At 38.2% G+C, this 22,381-nt stretch overlaps 1 protein-coding gene and 2 pseudogenes across 1 annotated transcript; all 3 read left to right on the forward strand.

The window, feature by feature from the left end:
• Nucleotides 1-553: 553 nt before the first annotated feature.
• LOC125079731 (olfactory receptor 51A7-like) lies at nucleotides 554-1,495 on the forward strand. Its single transcript, XM_047693506.1, has one exon. It carries the CDS (start codon nucleotides 554-556, stop codon nucleotides 1,493-1,495), a length of 942 nt encoding a protein of 313 aa, XP_047549462.1.
• A 6,767-nt stretch (nucleotides 1,496-8,262) lies between these two features.
• On the forward strand, nucleotides 8,263-9,094 carry LOC125079732 (olfactory receptor 51A4-like; annotated as a pseudogene).
• A 9,653-nt stretch (nucleotides 9,095-18,747) lies between these two features.
• Nucleotides 18,748-19,694, forward strand: LOC125079733 (olfactory receptor 51L1-like; annotated as a pseudogene).
• Nucleotides 19,695-22,381: the final 2,687 nt, after the last annotated feature.

The following is a 22,381-nucleotide window of genomic DNA, read 5'->3' on the forward strand; positions in this document are numbered from 1 at the left end:
TTTGAAATAATTTGTATATAGCGTGAGGTAGTATCTAAATTCATTCTTTTGCTTGTGAATATGCAATTGTCCTACCACCATTTTAAAAAACAATACAGTTTCTTAAAGGTTAAATATCACATAACTGCACATGTATCTATAGTGTGATGTTCTTGATTTGAACCTATGTTAATGCATATAATTTCCAAATTCATTGAGTGTCATTATCCTAACAAAATATGCTGTAGGAAATAGAGACTGATAAATTTTGTTTCCTTCTTATGTGCTGAGTCTAGGGGAAACATTTTGAATATTTATATCCATCTACTGATGAATATATGAGGGATAGGTATATATTCATGTTCCTGTATCTTACTTACATGTGTTATGATATTATTCCTGTCCATACTTTACAAAATGTTTTATTTTCATCCTAAGAATTATTAAAGAATAGGTGGAATTACAAGATTTCCATTGACCCAAATGGCTACACAAAAACGCATTTAAGCAAACTTCTTTTTGCCATAGCAAGAAGACTCTTCTGAGACCCACATCCTCATCTCACTTTCCTGCAATGTCAGTCTTTAACACCTCTGAAGGGGAAATCTCTACCTTCTTCCTCATTGGGATCCCAGGGGTGGAACATGCTCACATTTGGGTCTCCATCCCCATTTGCTTCATGTACCTCCTTGCCATCTTGGGGAACTGCACCATCCTCTTTTTCATAAAAACAGAGACCTCTCTGCATGAGCCTATGTATTATTTCCTCTCCATGCTGGCCTCTTCTGACCTGGGGTTGTCCATCTCCTCCCTTCCAACCATGCTGAGAATCTTCTTGTTCAATGCCACTGGAATTTCTCCTGATGCCTGCTTTGCCCAAGAGTTCTTCATTCATGGATTCTCAGCTATGGAGTCATCAGTACTTTTAGTCATGTCCATTGATCGCTTGATAGCCATCTACAGTCCTCTCAGATACACCTCCATCCTGACCAGTGTCAGAGTCTTTAAAATTGTCCTTGTATTTGCCATAAAAAGTATCTTACTGGTTTTCCCCTTCCCCTTTATTCTAAAGAGGCTGAAATTCTGTAGGAAAAACCTTCTATCCCACTCCTATTGCCTCCACCAGGATGTCATGAAGCTGGCCTGTTCGGACAACAGGGTAAATGTCATCTATGGACTCCTTGTAGCTCTAACAGCTATGTTAGACTTGGTATGCATATCTGTGTCTTACCTGTTGATCTTGAAAATTGTTCTGGGCATTGCCTCACATAAGGGCCGCGTCAAGTTCCTCAACACTTGCATTTCCCATATTTTTGCTGTGCTGATCTTCTATGTGCCAATCATCACCTTGGCTATTATTCACCGCTTTGCCAAAAATATTTCTCCAGTTGTTAGGGTCATCATAGCTGATACCTTCCTTCTGGTTCCCCCTCTAATGAATCCTATTGTGTACTCTCTGAAGAGTCAGCAGATTAGAAATCTGATTCTCATGAAATTATGTGAGAGACAAGGTTGATGAGAAACTTGAGCTGCAATGAATGCTCAGTTCACTTGGCAATGTTTGAGCAAATGTAGGGGTACAGTAATGACAGTGAAGTAATAAAGATTGACAAAAATATATATTTCATATACTCAGCAGGCTCATCAAGTTTCAAAGTATTGATTTCATTTAGCAGCAACAATATCCAACATGTCTTGGGGTTGTAATATGTTGACCACTACATTTTCTGCCTCCTTTATTCCTTTACCTCTCTTCACAACTAGCTATATGACTATGTCAACAATAGCTACAGAAGTACCTTCTTAATTTGAGTAAATAAATTTTTCAAATTATTATTCTTTTTTTTTTTTTTTTTTTTTGACAGAGAGATCACAAGCAGGCAGAGAGGCAGGCAGAGAGAGAGGAGGAAGCAGGCTCCCCGAGAGAGCAGAGAACCCGATGTGGGGCTCGATCCCAGGACTCCGAGATCATGACCTGAGCCGAAGGCAGCGGCTTAACCCACTGAGCCACCCAGGCGCCCCTCAATTTATTATTCTAAAAAAAAAGAAAATTAGTATGTCTGTTTGGGAAAAAAGCAAACATAACTCTAACTCGGGCATGATCAGCTCTAACTGAAATGAATTGAAAGATTAATCACACACATACCACACACACACACAGCATCAGCATCCCCTAAATATCCCCTAGTTTGTGTGCATTTGTATGTATATTTGTGTGTTTTTGTGTATGTATGTATGTTTTTGTGTTGGGGACTGATATATGTATGTGTGTATGTTTCTACAGAAATTCAAATAAATCATAAAAATGCTCCTGTCTCAAGTACTGTGAAGCATGTACTAAATGTAAATACAGTAGCAGATGAGCAATATGTCATTGATTTATATTTTAAGTTCTCTGCAATATATTTAATAAACCTCCCCCTTTAGTATACATAGTGGGTGAGCTGCTCCTTGAAAGTCTGTATAGTATTCTTTTTTTCCCAGTTACATACCTAAGCAGTAATATTATTTCTTTTTTTTTTTTTTTAAAGATTCCATCCATTTGACAGACAGAGATCACAAGTAGGCAGAGAGGCAGGCAAAGAGAGAGGAAGGGAAGCAGGCTCCCTGCTGAGCAGAGAGCCCGATGCGGGACTCGATCCCAGGACCCTGAGATCATGACCTGAGCCGAAGGCAGCAGCTTAACCCACTGAGCCACCCAGGCGCCCAGTAATATTATTTCTTAATTGTCTAGATCCTCCATCCCTGTGTATGTGATTGAAGTAGAATGTTTAAATTTCTATCTTTGTGCTCAGTGTCTAGCAAAGTACCTGGAACATATGAATAGTTTATCATATGTTTGTTGAAAGCATAGAATCCTAGCACATTGTGAAGACACAAATATAATGCATGATAAGAAAGCCAAAGAACCCATTAAAGTATGTCTGCAAATCTCCATTAATACGAAGTTCACTTCTACAAACTAATTACTTGGATAGAAATTAAACTAAAAGTGAGGTGCCTGGGTGGCTCAGTGGGTTAAGCCTCTGCCTTCGGCTCAGGTCATGATCTCAGAGTCCTGGGATCTAGTTCTGCATCAGGGTCTCTGCTCAGTGGGGAGCCTGCTTCCTCCTCTCTTTCTGCCTGCCTCTCTATTTGTGATCTTTCTCTGTCAAATGAATAAATAAAAAGTCTTAAAGAAAAAAGAAAAAAAATTAAACTAAAAGCAAGCACAAATAAAGCATAAATATAGTCAACCGTCCTAAAATAAGTGGAGTAATCTCATGTATGTAGGTAAGATCTAGTTGGACCCTCACTAAAAATTATCTAACTGAATTTAGTCTCACTTCTGATAAGCATGACTATTTAATCCACACTAAACCCTGGAAATTAGAAGCCCTGTGTTAGTAAGATTAAACACTCCACGCTAGAGATGGTGCTACATTACAGTATCCTAAGCAACACAACATTCTTAGGTGAGACATTGCAATGACTCACAGATAGGAAATAGAAGTCGCAGGAACCTGGGGAGCTTCATCATTCTTAAATTCTAGAAGTCACTGTTAGCATCACCAACTCTCGTTCTCTTCACCTTTCTACTTTGCTTCAATCATTATTCCGAGCAAAGCCCCCTACATGCTGAATAAATGGTCACAGGTTGGAGGGATAGGTAGTGGGGACACTTCTTACATCTCTATTAACAAAAGAGAGTGGACTTTCAACGTGAACTTCACTTAGAGACTTAAGGAAAAGGCTAAAGAATACGAATTACTTGACATTCTTAAACCAGAACTGGTCATAATACCTTTGGATATGAACTCATTGTGATTGGCAAAACTGGGTCATGGCACTTCTAAATTACGGTGACTGGAATACACAAAGGAAGATACTTCTTTTCCTAGGGAGGTTGGAGAAATGCTATTTGGAAAAAATAGAACAAAACAAATTAAATAAAGGAAAACAAAATAAAACCAGTAGCTGTCCACTAGACCTGGCAAAGAGCAGAATGACATTATTGAGAAAAAATATAAAAAACATGATTCAATAAAAAATTATTGAAGGATACATAAGAAATGAACTCAAATAGAGGCCTCTAAGAGTTTGATTGGGAGTTCTTAGAAAATACATCCATTATACTTTTATACAAGAATTAGGAATTAGTGTACTTAGAGAATGCAATTCATCATGGAAATGGTAAGTTATCTTTGGAATGCTACCTTTAAGAAGACAGACAAGTATACTGATATATATCATCTTAACTGACAGCACCTATGTAAGAGCCAACAAAAGTCTTCCTTTCAATCTTGGCAAGGCATTAGAATCACTTGGGAGCTTTTTAAAGTCTGGATAATAATGTAATATCACAGACCACTTAAATCAGAATACAACATTATATTTAACCTATTATCTTATTGATGGATATTGGAGTTGTTCCCAAATTTTAACTGTTATAAATAAAATTCCTATAGATAATCTTAGAGACGTGTTTTCTTGTTGCAGCTGTAGTATTTATGTTATGGTATCGCATTATGATATTAATTTTTCTTTTCCTAAATGCAAATTAAAATGTGAGAGTTCAAGTACACTTTTTTTTTTTTTTTACATTACTTACTAATTTCTAGGAGTCCTTTATACATACTTTGTCAGGTATGTGTGATCTTTATTTATTGTCAGATATGTGTAATCTTTATTTATTCCTCATGAATGCTCTGTCTTTTGGTCTTCTTAAAAGTGTTGTTCAGTGACCAGAAGTTCTTCCCTTTTCTTAATTGTAAGTGATTATTATTACTTCAGGGCTAATCTTTTTAGAACCTCGATTATTCCAAGGTCATGAATATTTTTTATAATTTTTCTTCTACATTTTTTCCTTTTATGTTTAATGCTTAGGTCTATGATCTAGCTGAAATTAATTTATGATAAATCTCACTATTCATTCATTTATTTTTGTATATGAATTGCTTCATTTATTGAAAAGATTTTTCCCTTTTGAATTTTTTCACTGTCATTCTGTTCCTTCTTGTGTGTTGGTTTGCAACATCAGAAATTCCTCAGGTAAAATCTGAAAAAGGCCCCCACACAGGGAGGGCAAGCAGAGACCAAAGAAAGAGGCAGAGCTCTCCACATTTGTAGGTGGCAGGTTTAGTAAGCATGGAAACATATATGAGGCTTGTCTTGGGAAGTCCTAAAATGAGTAATGTCCACACCTGCCTCCAGAATCTTAAAAAGTTTATATAGAGGCTTTAGTGGGGTTCAGTCATGTACACCATCCAGATGGTCTCAATAACACCGTGCTTTCTTGAGGCTATGTCCTTGAACATTTCAGGGCTCCCACTGTGGGAATGGTGCACAAAATGTACATTCTGAAGATTGCGTGGGGGTTGAGGATCCTCTATCCAGGCCCAGCTAATGGATCAGTTGACAGTCACAGCCTCCTGATGAATTCCTCCAACATTGTGTCAACACCACACACCTAAATAAATGTAGCTTTAGAGTTAGTGAGATCCAACAATGTTTTTCTTATCTTGCATAGTCTAGATCTTTTGCATTTCCACACAAAGTTTACAATCGCCTTGTCAATTTCTACAATAAAACCTACTAGGATTTGATTAGGATTTTGCTGAGCCAATGTTATTTTGTGAGGAATTGTTTTCTAACTAATGAGTCTGATCTCTCTACTTACATAGATCTTGATGAAATTTTGTGCAAGGTTTTGAATTTATCGGTGTAGCTATCTTAAAATAGTTATTGTATTGGGGTGCCTGGGTGGCTCAGTGGGTTAAAGCCTCTGCTTTCGGCTCAGGTCATGATCCCAGGATACTGGTATCCAGCCCTGCATCGGGCTCTCTGCTCGGCAGGGAGCCTGCTTCCTCCTCTCTCTCTGCCTGCTTGTGATCTCTGTCTGTCAAGTAAATAAATAAATAAATAAATAAATAAATAAATAAATAAATAAAGTTATTGTATTTATTTTTTACATATTTGATTTTACTGATTAAACACCTTGACTGACATAAATGGTATTTTATATTACTACAAATTACTTTTTCATGTGTGTAGGATCTCAGTTTTGTATATTGCTGGCTGGCTTTTTAAAACCAACTTATTCTTGAGCCACCTGATTGGCTCAGTCAGTTAAGTGACTGCCTTTGGCTCAGATCATGACCCAGGGTCCTGGGATTGAGAGTCCCATATCAGGCTCCCTACTCAGCCTGGTAACTGCTTCTCCCTCTGCCCCTCCCCACTGCTTGTGTTCTCTCTTTCTCTCTCTCTTAAAAATAAATAACATCTTTAAAAAAAAGTGGGATCTTCAAAAAGATAAAACTAACTTACTCTTTTCCATTGATGAGTGAATAAGGAAGATGTGGTATATTCATACAATGAAATATTACTCAGCCATAAAAATGAATGAAATCTTGCCATTTGCAACGACATGAGTGGATCTAGAGAGTATGATGCTAAGCAGAGTAAGTCAAAGGAAGACAAATAACATTTGGTTTCACTTATATGTGGAATTTAAGAAATAAAACAAATAAGTAAGTGGGAGAAAAAAAGGATGAAGGTGAGAAAGAAGAGATTAAAGGGCTCAGAATTTTGGTTTGTGAAATATTGAGCATCAAAGTGTATTTTTATGATGAGTCCCTAAGAAGAGACAGATTTAGGAAAGGAGAAAATGATGTCTAATTTGGATATATTGGTTTACAGGGATATTTAGTTAGTGATGTCCAGGAGTATCTGGAAGGGTGAATCCAACCTGAGTGAAGTCTAGGCTAAAATATACATCATAGGGTGTTTGTCTTGCATCACTTCTTTAAAGAGACAAAGTCAACTCCCAGCATCTCTGCTTTGACTCTGACGGGCAGAGAAATATCTGAGCCAAATACCAAACAGAAGTCTCAGAGATTTTGCTCAGCATTTACCACTACCATGTTTCTTCCATACCTGGTTACTAAGGTTCTCTTTCTAATGAAAACAGTTCCTAATTCATGGTCTAGGTGTTTATTACCTGCCCTTGGTATTAACTTTCTCTGGATTTCCTGCATCTGCATGTGTTTATATGCTTATTTTCAGAACAGATGCAGCCTGGTTGCAATCCCCAGAGAGTTCAATGCCCCTAGAGCTGGTGACTGGGGAAATAAAAATTGGCAAGCCCTCCTATATGAGGAGGAGACTTTCTGGCAGTCAAATTCAACGACTTCTGCGATTTTATACTGAAAGCCTTCAGTTACTCTCAAAGATGCTCTCCAAAATATCCACTCTCTGGGGAGTACCCAGATATCCTTCTGTTCAGCTTTCACTTATATTTTAATTTTTTTAAATTTGCATTTTATTTTTAACTTTTTGGCAATAAACAGCACAGAACTTCGTATAGAGCAGGAAGAAGCCTCCAAAAGTCCTACCTCTAGGAAGAATTTTCCTTTCAGAGGCTAGTTAAAAAGACTGTTTACCTTTTGGAGGATCAGCCTTCAATAGTATTCAAATCCTCCTAAATTGCAATATTGACTGCGCCAGGTTCTTATTCTTCTGGCAACACTACACAAGCGTTCCACAAATTCCAGGCCAAAAGAAATGAGGTATAATCTGTCAGTAATCTCTGTAAGGACTTCCCTGACAAATATATACATGATTTGAAATAGTAATAATTTTTAAAGAAGGTTTAAATAACCAATTTTCAGATGGCAAGAAATAAAATTAAGGAGAGTTTAATTTTGAGAAGGCTATATACATTTGTGGGAAGGGTTAGGAAGAAAAAGAGTATGAAATCCCTTTGCCTTTAATAAGTGTCACTTTGGGAATCATATATTCTACCCAATAGTAGATCTAGGACATGAAAACAAAACAGTAGACAACTCAAGGGAACTGGTTGTGATGAGTGTCAGGTGTTGTATGTAAGCAATGAATCACTCAATTTTGCTACCGAACCTAGTATTACACTATATGTTAACTAACTAGAATTTAAACAAAAACTTGACAAATTAAAAAAAAAAAAAGGGATGGGATTGATGACTGGTTATTAAAACACTACAAAAAAAATGAATTCAGACCTGTATCTGAATGCAAAATAAAGATCCAGTTTCTTTTTAGGGAAAATATGGCTGGCAGTAATTTTTCTAAGCTAGGATATCTGAAAATTCTAGTTCAAAGTGGCATGTATTTTTCACTGTATGGCAGCCACATAAATGCGTTGTTCTGTCAAAAGAGCTGAAAGAAGCTCTTCAAAAACTGCTGTTTTTCTGTGATATTTTCAGATCCTCATATTTTACTAACTCAGCATCTATCTCTCTCATTGTAGAGCCCTCTAAATGTATCATGTCCATTATCAACGTAGCATATGTTGAAATCACCACCTTCTTCCTGGTGGGGATGCCAGGGCAGGAATATGCACACATTTGGATCTCTATCCCCTTCTGAAGCATGTATCTTTTTGCTATTTTGGGAAACTGTGCCATCCTTCTTGTTATCATGACAAAGCCCTCCTTGCATGAGCCCATGTACTATTTCCTTTTCATGTTGGCCATATCTGACATGGGCTTGTCCTTCTCTTCTCTACCCACCATGGGGAGGATCTTCTTATTCGATGCTTCTGAAATTTCTTCCAATGCCTGCATTGCCCAGGAATTCTTCACCCATGGGTTCATAGTAGTTGAGTCCTCAGTGCTCCTGATCATGTCGTTTAACCACTTCCTAGTCACCCACAGCCCTCTGAGATACAGTTCCATCTTGACTCCTGTCAGAGTTGCAAAAATAAGAATGGCATTATTTTTCAGGCATTTCCTCGGGGTTCTTCCCTTACCCTTCTCTCTGAGAAGTTTGTAGAAAAAGCCAATTATCCCATTCTTACTGTCTCCACCAGGATGTCATGTAGTTGGCCTTCTCTGACAACCGAATTGATGTCATCTATAGCTTTTTTGGAGCACTCTGCCTTATGGTAGACTTTATGCACATTACTGCATCTTACATTCTGATCCTCAAGACTGTGCTGGTAATTGCATCCCAAAAGGAGCAACTCAAGGCCCTCAATACTTGTGTTTCACACATCTGTGCAGTGATCATCTTCTATCTGCCCATTGTCAACCTGGCCATTATCCATTGCTTTGTCAGACATGTCTCACCTCTCTTCAATGTAATTAAGTCTTTATAAGAAATGAAGTTCATGATAATCATCTCTAAAAATAATGATAAAGCAGATTTTCAAGGATGGTAGATATTACATTTCTGTATAAAAATTGATAAATAGAATTTTTTCTGAGGAAAGTACCTCAACTCACAGTAGTCACAAGAAACAATATATACAATGTAACAAGCAAATATCAAAAATACCCCAAGAACATCAAGTAAAGAGATTCAGTGAGTCTTGAGTAGGACCTGGACATCTGCATTTTTATAAAACCCCATAGTGAACTCTATCTGTATCTCCATTTAAAACCCCTTGATCTTGAAGATGCTCAATGACAATTAAAATTTCAGAATGTTCTCAACTTGTAGAAGAAAAACCCTGTAACTTTCAGGAAGTAAATCTAGTGGAGGAGGCACACACAGAAAGGTTTAGTTACATAATCTGAAACTGCTCTATTATTTACTTGGCGTTCTGGGATCACGGGTGGGGCGAGCATAATTGTACCAGAAGGAGCAGAGGAGCCTTCAGAGTGTTCTCCACAAATGACTAATTCTGACACTCTCATGGTCTCTGGTCCCTTCTGAAGGTTCACCTGTGGGGAATTTTCTTTTTCTTCTGAGTACATCCTGTTAAGCTGGACTCTCCAGAGGTTTCTGGGCCACTGGGAAAACATCAAGGAGGGCTAGATTGTGTGAGTCAGCATATATTAGTGTGTTTATACATCAGCACAACTCTGGTAACTGTGTGCCACCTCTAGTTCCTCTTTATCATGACGTGTGGTACAATGATGTGCCTTCCCACTTGCTGGTAAGTTTCCTGATAGTCACAGGTATCAGTCCCTTTTGATCAACTCAAGCAAGCCAGGTCTGTATTATGAGTCCGTGTGCTTTCCCAGTGCTTAGCATGAATGCTAGCAGTCCAACTTTCTAAAAAGTGCAATACGTGTGAACAAATAGATGGAAATTCATGATCCTGCCAACCATGAGAATCAACTTGTTGATAGGTGCAGGTCACAGCAAGAAACTCCAAGTAAAGAACATTGATCTAGATATTGAGTGATGTGGTTTGCTGTTGTCAAGCTGTCCCCTTATGTGATAATATAAGTTGCTTCTGGGTGTGGGTATACGTGTCTACTGAGCTTCAGTAGGCATCAGAGAAAAAATGGTGGGCACCATCAGTCTTTCTCCACAGCCTGTCCTAACCCTGCATGCTTCTGGTTAGATTTAAATCCTCGCTTTACATTTCCCTCTTGATAAACCAGAAAGCAACCTTATGATTCTAACAAAAAATGGTATCTATGAGTTCATGGCTTTTAATTAATCTTTTAAGGGTTTTTTTTTGTTTGTTTGTTTAAATTTCATTTAATTTGAAGACACAGCCCTGCAAGATGAGGTTATAAATTTTTCATTTGTTCAGTGTTTGTCAGTACATATCAAATGTTATCGCTGACATGAGATGTATGCAGCCAGAGAAAGGGGGCCAAGCAGTACTGTCATCAGTGGAACCCCACTGTGACCTGAGTTACTATTAATCCCTGACCAAGAATTTGAGGATTAATTTGGGTTCACTAGGTAGGAAGGATTAAAAGAAAACAAAACAACAAAATGTCATTCCAAATTGTAGGAATTATAGATGTGCTCAAATTTTGTAACATTAAAATTGTCATATTCTGTCTTAAGTTCACCTAACTCAAAGAAAAGAATCTACGCTATCATTTGGAAGTATGTATCCTCTAAACAAGTGACTGCTTCCCATTGTTCACTGCAATCCTGCATTTCAGATCATCTTGTGAAGAAAGAGTATGCAGCATGAAGCTCTAAACACATGAAATATTTAGAGGCTAATAAGCCCAGCTGGTAGAACAAAGGACTTATGTGGAGGAGTGAGGTGGGAAAGAGGCTGGAAATGTGTGTAGCCTGACTAGGGAGAGGGAAAGTTCAGACAAAGAATTGGACGTTGGAACGTACTTCTGAGTTTTCTTAAGGGAAGACGGACTGATCAAATTAATAATGATAGCGGAAGGCAACTCTGACACCTGGCAAAAAGGCATTTTGCAACAATTGCATACACATATGGTCCCCCCCCCCCACCCCGGCTTTTGAAAGATTTTATTTTAAATCTAGTTAGTGAACATACAGGGTAATATTAGTTTCAGGTGTACAATTTAGTGATCTCGAAATTCTATACCCCCCCGGGGCTCATCACAGCAGTGCCCTCCTTAGTCCCCATCACCTGTTTCAACCATTTCCCACCTCCCCTCTGATGACCATCAGTTTGTTCTCTAGTGTTAAGAGTTTGTTTTCTGGTTTTTCTCTCTCTCTTTTCCCCCTATGCTTCTTTGTTTTCTTAAATTTCACATGTGAGTGAAATCATATGGTATTTCTCTTTCTGTGGCTGACTTATTTTGTATAGCTTAATACACTTTAGCTCCATCCACATTGTTGTAAGTGGCAAGATTTCATTCTTTCTTATGATTAAGTGTGTGTGTGTATATTATATATATGAAAAAAGAAGATGTGGGATATATAAATCCCACTTCTCCTTTTTTCATCCATCAGTTTGATATTAGTGGTGAATGTCTTCCAAGTTTCATGTAATAACTATTTAATCAACTTCTTATAAGTTTTTAAACATTTTCCTTATTATTAGCTGCATCCAGAAATTACCCTGAATCCTCTGCTAAATGACCTGTTATTCCCTGTTTTATTTCAGATTTGTTGCTGTGGATTCAGTTATCATTAAACAACTGTAGGCAATCGAAAGGGACAAACCAAACTAAGCAATAACTTCAGCCCAGGGGAAGCAACTCGGGAGCTCAAGAAATGTGATCACAGAAGTAGCAGCTCAGAAACATACCATGATTACATTGCAGTTTATCAATTATGAGTCTACAAGTAAGAGAAAAATATACAAGAGAGGGAATGATACATACAGAAAGCTAGGTGCAAGGAAGAGAAACATGGAAAAAGGAATTGTGAGTCTATGTTTAGGAAAGAATGGCAACACTAGAAAACCTTGGCTCCCGTTATATACAGAAAGCATCTGTAAGCCTCTTGCAACAAGGATGAGGGAAAGTGAAGGCAAGAAAAAAGAACAAAGCAGTGTAAGTTGACATTGCTAGATGCCTCTTGGTGGAAGAATATAAATTCTCTAATGACTGTGTATTTTTGTGAATGCAAAACAGTTTAATTTTATATTTATCCTTTAACAATTTGGAATATAGATAGTTTATAGAGTGAATACTCTTCTTCAATATAATTGCCTTTTTGTTGTCAGAAGAAAACAATAGTCAGGTACTAGTTATGGTAAAATATACATCTCTAAATATGTTCCTCATGCTTTCTAGTTGTAAACTAACATTGACTGTCTTGAGATTGATTATTCCTTCAAGAATACAAGCCTAGGGGCACCTGGGTGGCACAGTGGGTTAAGCCTCTGCCTTTGGCTCAGGTCATGATCCCAGGGTCCTGGGATCGAGCCCCACATTGGGCTCTCTGCTCAGCAGGGAGCCTGCTTTCCTCCACCCCCTCTCTGCCTGCCTCTCTGCCTACTTGTGATCTCTCTCTCTCTCCGTGTCAAAAAAATAAATAAAATATTAAAAAAAAAAAAAAAAGAAGAATACAAGCCTGATAGCAAGCCAATGTTTGGAGCACAGAATTTGTGCCTGTGATTATTCTTATTTGTTTTGTTTCTGTCCTACATTTCTTTGCCTCTTTGTGACAAAGCTAGATTGTCCAACAAATGTTGAACAAGAACCAAATGTATCACAGGATCGAGTGACCATGAGATAAATATAAAATATACTCTGCTCTCAAAGAAAGCAGTGAGGTTGGAGGAAGAGATGCCCAAAAAAATAGGAACCATAATTAGTAGGATAACCTTGCAAGGTTCCTGAAGAGGTTATAGACCAAACCATCTGTCATCTTGCAGTGGAAGGCAGGGAGAGTTCTAGAGGTTTTCTAAAATATTGGCTGTCTTAGGATATAAGCAAAGACAGACATGAAAAAAAAAAGTATATTATAGAGCGCTGGTAGCATTTGCAAAGGCAAGAGATATAAAACAACATTATATTTTGAAAATTAAAAATACAATGGCCATAACATAAAGAGTTTGGCTAGCCATGAAGAGAAAAAAGGTTGGCAATTAACTTCCCTCTCTGGCCAGGAATACATTAAGAACACATTAAGATTACTATCATAGGTGATTAACCTCCTATTTTCTCTCTTTTTTGTTCAGTACATTAAAAAAAATGCACATTACTTTCCTAAAAGAATTCAGTGATTTGTTTTGTAGAAAGCAAACTTCCTCTTGATCTAATACTATTATGCCCTTACCATATCAGAAAAGGTATCAGAAAAGGTATTCCACAATGCTATGACATTAAAATTCCCAATTGTGGCCTCATTTGTTTTATTTCTTAAATTCCACATATGAGTGGAATCATAAGGTACCTGTGTTTCTCCGACTTACTTCACTTAGCATAATACTCTTTACTTCCACCCATGTCACTGAGAATGGCAAGACTTCATTCTTTTTTATATCTGAGATATATATATATGTGTATGTGTGTGTATATATATATATTATATATATATATTTATATATATTTACATATATATTTATCCCTTCTTCTTTAACCATTCACCTGTTGATGGAAAGTTGGGCCATTTCCATAATTTGGCTATTGTAGATAATGTTACTGTAAACAGGGGTGCATATATCCCTTGGAATTACTACTTTTGTATCATTTGAATAAATATCTAGTAGTACAATTGCTGGATTATAGGGTAGTTCCATTTTTAACTTTTTGAGGAACATCCATACTGTTTTCCCAAGTGGCTGCACCAGTTTGCAGTTCCATCAACATGAAGATTCTCCTTTGTATGCATCCTTACCAACAGCTGTTGTTTCCTGTGTTGTCAATTTTAGCCATCCTGACTGCTGTGAGGTAACATCTCATTGTGGTTTTGATTTGTATTTCCCTGATGATGGGTTGAGCAAGAAAACTCAGTGGTAGCGTCTTTTGTGAGTAGAGAAACCCTCAAGGGAGGTAGAGAAATATATAGAAGCAGAACAACAATGAGAAAGACACTAAAACAGAAGAAAGAAAAGAGCATGATTAAGGGACAAAGCAATGAGAGAACATCATGGGAAAACAATGGATATACCCAAAACACTGAAATCTGGGGGAAAGAAGGAAAGACTTCCAAGAGATGGAAGCAGACAGGAGTAAAAAGAAATGGGTAAAAAAGTGAAAATATAGTGAAGGCCCGGCAGGAGAGAAAAAAGGACAAAGACTGTGAAATATGAGTCAGGGAATCAGAGGAGTAAATACATAGACATATACAAAGGAGTTTTATTCATAGGAGATATGGGTACAGAAAAAGGAGATGAAAATAAGCAGAAAGGGAGATAGAAAAGGTCAGAAAGACTTTCACACCTTGGAGAGAACCCGCTTTTGTAAGATCTTATATTGAACACTGACCTTAACTCTTCCTTTACTCTTGTCTGCTAGCAAGGCATACCTGACTCCCCTTGTCTGTCCACACTGGAGAGAGAGCATACTGTAGTGACGAAGAGCACAGAGTCTGGAGCCCTATTAGTAGGTCCTGAAATGCTACTTCACTATATCCTATTTCTATGACTTCGGGCAAAATGGTTTATTGCTGCATGCTTCAATTTCCTTATATGTTACATGAGAATAATAATTTCCTTGTATGGTTGACAAATAAATATTTGCAAGGTGACAAAGCAGTACCTGGAATAAAACAAGCTCTTTGTAAGCTTCAGAAGAAAAAAAAAAATGGAGGGAAGGGGCATTTTTTATCATGAGGAGGGAATTTGGAGCACATTTTACTTTGCAACAATATTAAAAACATTAGCTCAGCTCTGCTTACTCCTCCAACATCTTGAGAATCATCAGACTCGAATTACAGATGGAGGGAAGAATTTAAAGGGGATCCTTCAATATTCTTACTAAAAAATATGGTAATGTTCTGTTTCAGGTCATGGCTGAATATATCATTGCTTATACATTGCACAGAAACCCCAGGATTGAGAAAGTGAGTATCAGTGAGAGATGGAACCAGAAATCAGTTGAGAGACACACTACAGAGACAAGGAGATATAAAGAGAATCAAACGGTCACTTAGAAGAGTCAGAGAAACAGAGTCAGAGAGACAAGGAGAGAGAGCTTGAGAGAACATGATGGGGACTGATGGACATGGCCCAAGAGTAGTGAGAAAGCATGGTTCTAGAAGTAGGGACTTCTGGTAGGTATTCCTACCTGAGGTAGGTAGTAGGTATTCCTAGAACATTGGTAGGTATTCCTAGAATCTAGCATGGGAGAAGACAGACTAACTACTTAATGGAACTTATGTCCATCTTTCGTTCTCCATCTCCACCAGGAGTGAGTGAAACATGAGTTCAAAAAGTCATAAAGAGACTCCTCGTAGTGAGTAGAAATAACTGTTCTTTCTCTGTAGACACAGGGTAAACTTATATTTCCTGGGATGTATGAGAGAGGTGCATAGATTAAGTAGTAGGGCAAGGTAGACAGGACAAGGTTTTACTGCTGAAGGAGAAAAGAATGTTGAAAGTTGGTATCATCAGACCCTAAGAAATAAAGAATTGTTTGGCAATTATAACAGAAAACCCTCTGGTTGAGGGTGGGGGGGTGTTTTATTTGGTTAGGATAGACCATGGGAAGTTGATGAGAAGCTGTCTCTGTGATACAGGGTCCCATCAGGAGATTTCAGATTAGACTGGTGAGAAGAACATCCAGAAGAGTCAACAACATGTCAGTCCCTTAGGGGACAGGATGAGAACCTATGGATCAGGAACTGCTGGACTTGGGAACTCGAGAAATGTATTTATACTTTTTCCTGGAGGCCCTGTTTCCATGTTCCTTCTGAACCTTTCAGCTGTTACGTGGGACAAGGCACACCTTAGAAAAGAAGGAAATTAAACTTGAACCCTCGGGTTCCAAACCCTGCATTAAATATTCAGTTTTCTCTACTAGGAAAGAAATCCACATACATCAGTGCAGGCAGCTGAAACTTAAAAGAAAACTCAAACTCTTTGCAGGGAAGTTCTCACCCTGGTCTGGACAAATACCAGGGACAGCTTTTTAAGAGTTTGGAGATTTAGGCATTGTTGAGAAGGGGAAGGGTAAGATCCTGGTATTTTCTGCAGGTTTTTGAAGAAGAGATAATTTGAGAAATCATAACGAAGGTTAGAATTTAGTAATCATGAACATCTAATAATACTGTTCTTTATACTATATTCTTCCTTGCACACACATACACACACATACAGCATCTTGACAGATGAAAAGAAAAAGTTTATAGATCAAACCCCCCCCCCCCAAAAATCAGAGAAGATACTACTCCATACTCATTAATTGCTGGAAAACAGAATGCTTTTCCATGTTTGCAAGGAACAGATAAGCAAAAGAAAAGAGTAGTTTAATTTACTGCCTAAAATTGATTTCTGAAGCATAATGGCCAGAGTAAGAAAATTATAAAAAACTATTAAATGCGTTAACTGTTTTGATTAAACCATTAATTTTGTGTTATTTAGTTAACAAATATAATTGATGTATAAAAAGCTTAAGAAGACAATTCACAGAAGAATGAAAATAAATAATCATTTATGTGAAAGAATGATCTAACCGGTAAACAAATGAGAATAGCTTTTTTTTTTTTTTAAAGATTTTATTTACTTATTTGACAGAGAGAGATCACAAGCAGGCAGAGAGGCAGGCAGAGAGAGAGGAGGAAGCAGGCTCCCTGCTGAGCAGAGAGCCCGGTGCGGGGCTCGATCCCAGGACCCTGAGATCATGACCTGAGCCGAAGGCAGCGGCTTAACCCACTGAGCCACCCAGGTGCCCCAGAGAATAGCTTTTTTTTTTTTTTTTGAGGGAAAAGGGGCTTAGAAATAATATTTATTAATAGCCAGAGAGAATTTCTTACATCATTTAGACATGAGCTGATGGTAGAAAGACTCATGAATTTCTGGCTATTCTGCTTACTGGTTGTATAACCTTGGACAAATTACGAGACGCCCCTGTGTTTTAGTTACTCTGTTTTTATATGGTCACTACAATAAGTAAATAAGATGAGATATGTATATATACTTAACAGAAGGACCAGTGTCATATTATTCAATGATTGTTTACCTTTAAATATTATTTTTAAATTTGTGTTGGGCAATGTATATCAGTATATATTATATATCAGTATATATTGTTATATTTTTTGATTCAGTATACCCCTTTTGAAAATCCATGCTGAGGAAAACCTTAAGATATAAAAAATTGATTTACATGGAGGCGCCTGGGTGGCTCAGTGGGTTAAGCCTCTGCCTTTGACTCAGTTCATGATATCAGGTTCCTGGGATGGAGCCCTGCACTAGGCTCTCTGCTCAGCAGGGATCCAGCTTCCCCCACTGCCTGCCTGCTTGCCTCTTTGCCTACTTGTTGTCTCTGTCAAATAAGTAAATAAAATCTTTAAAAAAAATGATTTACATGAAGATATTCATATAATGGTAGGTGTGAAAATAGTGGTCTAGAAAATTAGTAAAAATATAGAGATACCACATTATATATAATGAAAAAAAGAATATAATAATATTTATACAGTGAGATCAGCAACTACATAGACAAATAAACATACATTGGTAAGTAATACAGAAGTCAAAATAATGAACATAAAGCAGCATTTCCTCTCTGATTATCTATTTCAATGGGTAAAGTCTTGGAATATCAAATAATTTATATTTTGTATACACCAATTCAAATTTATCTGAGAGTAATAAAAAAATTCATTTGGGGATTGGTATATATTTGTCTAAGTCAGTTGGATCATAAATAGAAAAGGGTAACAAACTATCATTACCAAATATTAAGAAAGATAAAGTTGAGAGATAAAAGTTCTGACTTAAAACTTAATCATACAATTATTAATATTAAATAAAAGACAAGTGCATAAGAAGGTCTATTGTTGTGTGCTTTGGAACCACATATGCAGGACTACTCAGGTTCCTGGAAAAATAAATAAAAGAATTAGAAATTGGAATTCATTTGATATGTAAATAAAAGAAATAATCAATTAAATCATTTGATTTAACTGAGACATGTGTTCATATGCATGAACAACTATTTTTAAACTGAAAAACAGAATGAAGTAAAGATTGGTAAATAAATAAAAATGTTATGTATTGTTAACAATGAGATTAAGGATATAAGGCTACCCCTGAAGAATGAAAATGAAAATAAGATCAAGAATTGATCCACAGGCTAATTTGAAGGAGATCAATGAGTGTCCTCATTTTCACTTAAATTTTGTTGTATTAATGCACATAATTGAGCTAGAGGCTTTTATTTCTCTATTTTGCATGTACATTAAATTTTTCAAGGCTGTGATGTACACCTGAAGCATCCTAGCAAAGATCACAGGTCCCCGTATACAGTTGCGACCAGACTGCATATTTTACAAGCTGTTCCTGACCGGATGATTCAGCTGCCTGGGATGTCTTTCTTCCTACTTGTATTTTTGTAAATCATTTGAACACCAATGATTGATTTTACATGAATATGGTAGAATTTGCTCACCATTCTGAATAGCCTGTGACATTCTCAGCATCTCTCACACCCAAAGGACTTCTGAAGCGCCACCATGGTGGTCTGAAATAACAGTGGTACTATGGAACCCACCTTTATCTTAGAGGGTTTCCATGGGCTGAAGTCTGTTCACGCTTGGCTGCCAATTCTATTTTGTCTTGCATACCTGGGGGCCTTCCTAGGCAACATCACTATCCTCTCTGTTATCTGGAATGAGTCTTCACTCCACCAGCCCATGTGTTATCTGCTGTCCATCCTGGCAATATCTGACCTGGGCATGTCCATGTCTACACTCCCCACGATATTGGCCGTGTTATGGTGGGAAGCCCAGGAAATCAAAGTAGGAGCCTGTTTCACTCAGCTCTTCTTCATCCACACCTTCATGTTCCTGGAATCTTCAGTGCTGCTGGCCATGGCCTTTGACCGATTCATGGCTATATGTCGTCCACCGCACTACTCAAGCATCCTTACCAATGATATGATTGGTAAGACTGGCTTGGACTGCCTGCTACAAAGTTCAGGAGTCATGATGCCCACCCCCATATTACTAAGGCACTATCATTATTGCCACACTAATGTCCTCAGCACCCCTTGTGCCTGCATCAGGATATTCTGAAATTATCCTGCTCTGATGCCAGTGTCAACAACATCTATGGGTTGTGTGTGGTCATTATCACACTGGGCACAGACTCAGTCCTCATCCTCCTCTCCTATGTCCTAATTCTCCATGCTGTGCTGAGCATTGCATCTTGTGAAGAATGACTAACGGCACTCAACACTTGTTTTTCCCATGTATGTGTGGTGCTTATCTTCTTTGTACCTCTAATAGGGGTATGCATGGTCCATCACTTTGGGAAACACCTGCCTCCCATAGTCCACATTCTCATGGTGGTCATTTTCCTGCTTCTTCCACCAGTACTTAATCCCATCATCTATGGTGTCAGGGCCAAGTAGGTTCGTCTTCAAATTTTCCACATGTTTAGGCAAAGCCTGAATCTTTAGAAATCCCATGGCATTGGTCTGGAGGAAAATTTTCTCCAACAGATTCTTAATGGTGCAACTTTCTAGATAGGTGGTTTTAGAGAATTCCCTAAATCTCTTTCATTTCTAAGTTTCTTGTTTGTAAATTTGAAATTTTATCATTGCTCTGATGATGGCTCTGCATTATGTGGACATCATGTGAATAATTTGTTATGAGGATTTTAATATAACAAAGTCATCTTTTTAATGACATATTGTATTGTTTTCAAAAACAATAATACAATTGAGATCTCTTAATAATTCAAAGACCCAAATAAGGTTATCTTTGGCAGTCTGTGATCCACACACAAGAGCACAGTGCCAGAATGTTGTGGAAAAATTTTTTCAAGAAAGTAGGCTTGTCCTGTAGTGGTCCTGAAATTTTGAAGAACTTGCCAAATCCTGGCTTCTCTCTGTCAAATATCATTCCTATAACTGATTTCTTAACCTTTTCCTTTTCCACTTCTCTGCACGTCCTCTTCATTTACTCCTTTGTATACCTATTAGAAATCATAATCACCTGCCGGTGTTGAGATAAACACCGAGGTCATGATTGCTCAACCAAAGTCAACATATAGTAAGTGGGACAACTGAAGCAGGAGTGCATTCACCGCATCGAGATCAAGAGGATGATTCCAAATCTGGAATGTAGATGGTTGTGGAGAGCGTTCACCCATACAATCAGGTTATAACTTGGGCAAAAACAATTAAGCAATCAAACATTAAATACAAGACAATTCATTTCTGTTTATTGCCATGACAGAGTAACAGGGATCAGATTTATTCCTTCACCTTCTACAACAAAATAACAGTCAGAAAGTTTATAAAATAATAGTTCTCAAAACTCGATAAAAAGGAAGCAAAGGAAATGATTTCTAAGAGAAGGAAAAAATAACATGAGCCCAAAGACTGGCCTGACCTTACTTATTTGCTGGAAATTTATCAAGTCACAGAGAGGGGCAGAGAACCCAAACAGAGTGTGATGTTCTCCCTGAATGACAAGGTAGAACACTAGACAAGGAGAGGTGTGCAGAGACAGACAAATGACCTCAGGACATTCCTCAGAAACCTTCAGTTGTGTACTGGTCAGTGTATGTCTGTGAAGAAACTACCAGGTCAAGGAAAGAACCACCAAAAAGGAGCAGAGGGAGCAGAGATAAGACCTGAGACCAGTCATATCTCAGGTCTTATATATGAATGAGAGGAGTTCCTATGCTTACAGACAGTGTGGAGAATGTTAGGGTCCATGATCAAAGGAACGAGACCAACACAAAGCAAAAGTTAGGCGAAGCTTTATTTCGCGCCAAGCATCGAAAATCAAACCAACCGGTCGGGGCCGTCTCTTACAAAGATGCGACGACGACCAGGACACTGACCACGACGACGCCGCTCCTGACTCCTCTTCCCCACGGCACTGCTCCTGACGACTATGCTACCCGATGACTCCCCCACCTGACAAAAACCCTTCCAGAGGACCACGATGACGATGATGCTCCCGACAACCACAATGCTCCTGACGACTATGCTCCCCAGCCTCACAGACTAACTTTTATAGAGGTGGGGTTGAGCCCATCCCACACACAGGTGGCCAATGAGATTGCAATACACAGGGAAAACTGCACAGTCATGCTAGGTCGGCAATACGGGTGACCAGTTGAATTTCAATTTACCATAGGAAATATATGCACGCCCCACTGATTGGATGTCTCCATCCGGCCTGGCCCGCCCCTATATCTGGGGTTTGCAAGTAAGTTCCTCTGGGAGGGGCAGGGTCAATCCAAGTTTACAACAAAATGGCTCCCTCTGGCTAACCAGGCCCCTACATTCCCCCCTTTTCTTTGGAAATTAGTCAAATCCTTGACTTTTCAGCCAGTTTTATGTTCTCCTGTTGTAATGGGTTATATTGAGCATGTAAGACTAACATATTATCGCTCTAATTTTCTTTTGTACAAATGACATTAGGGTGTTTATAATGCAGGGGCCAAAAAGTAACAGTAGTGCACAGTTGGCTGATGAGTTAGCCGTTCACTGCTTTGTATAACCTTTTCCATTTTTCCTAATTCTGTTCATCTAATTTCCCACCTATACTTTCTGACTTATGAGGTGACTCAGAAGCTCCCACACAAACAGATAACAACAATAAGGAACAACAATGAACTCATAGTCATTTGAGTCTTAGCTTTAGTCCACGGTCAGCGGGGTCCATCAGCTGTGGCTTCCATCTCTGGGGGGCGTCCTCGTCCTTGTCTTGTTTGACATGACCCGTGTGAATCCAGGCCCTAATGTCTTCTACTTTTATTGCCGTGGGGGTAGTCAGGATGACAGTAAATGGTCCCTTCCAGCAAGGCTCCAACTTTCCCACTTGATGGCAACGTATCCAAGCCAAGTCTCCAGGTTGGTAAGGATGTGGTTCCATCTTTGTCTCCATCTCCATTTCATGTTTGGTGGAAAAAGCCTCTACCCAGCCTGAAAAGGTATCTACAAAAACTAACATATACTTGTGCCCATATTTTCTGGGTTTCATTTCTGTAAAATCTATTTCCCAATAAATTCCTGGTTTCTTACCTCTTTCTCTTTTCCCTCTTCCCATTTGAGTTCTTCCCACATTAACTGCCTGGCATTGAGCACATCTATCAACTACATCCTGAACCATACACCCTAATTTAGAA

This window comes from Lutra lutra, chromosome 10 (genome assembly GCF_902655055.1).
Source record: "Lutra lutra chromosome 10, mLutLut1.2, whole genome shotgun sequence".
Lineage (NCBI taxonomy): Eukaryota > Metazoa > Chordata > Mammalia > Carnivora > Mustelidae > Lutra > Lutra lutra.

Coding starts and splice junctions, on each gene's coding strand:
- LOC125079731 (XM_047693506.1), top strand. CDS start 554: ATGTCAGTCTTTAACACCTCTGAAGGGGAAATCTCTACCTTCTTCCTC.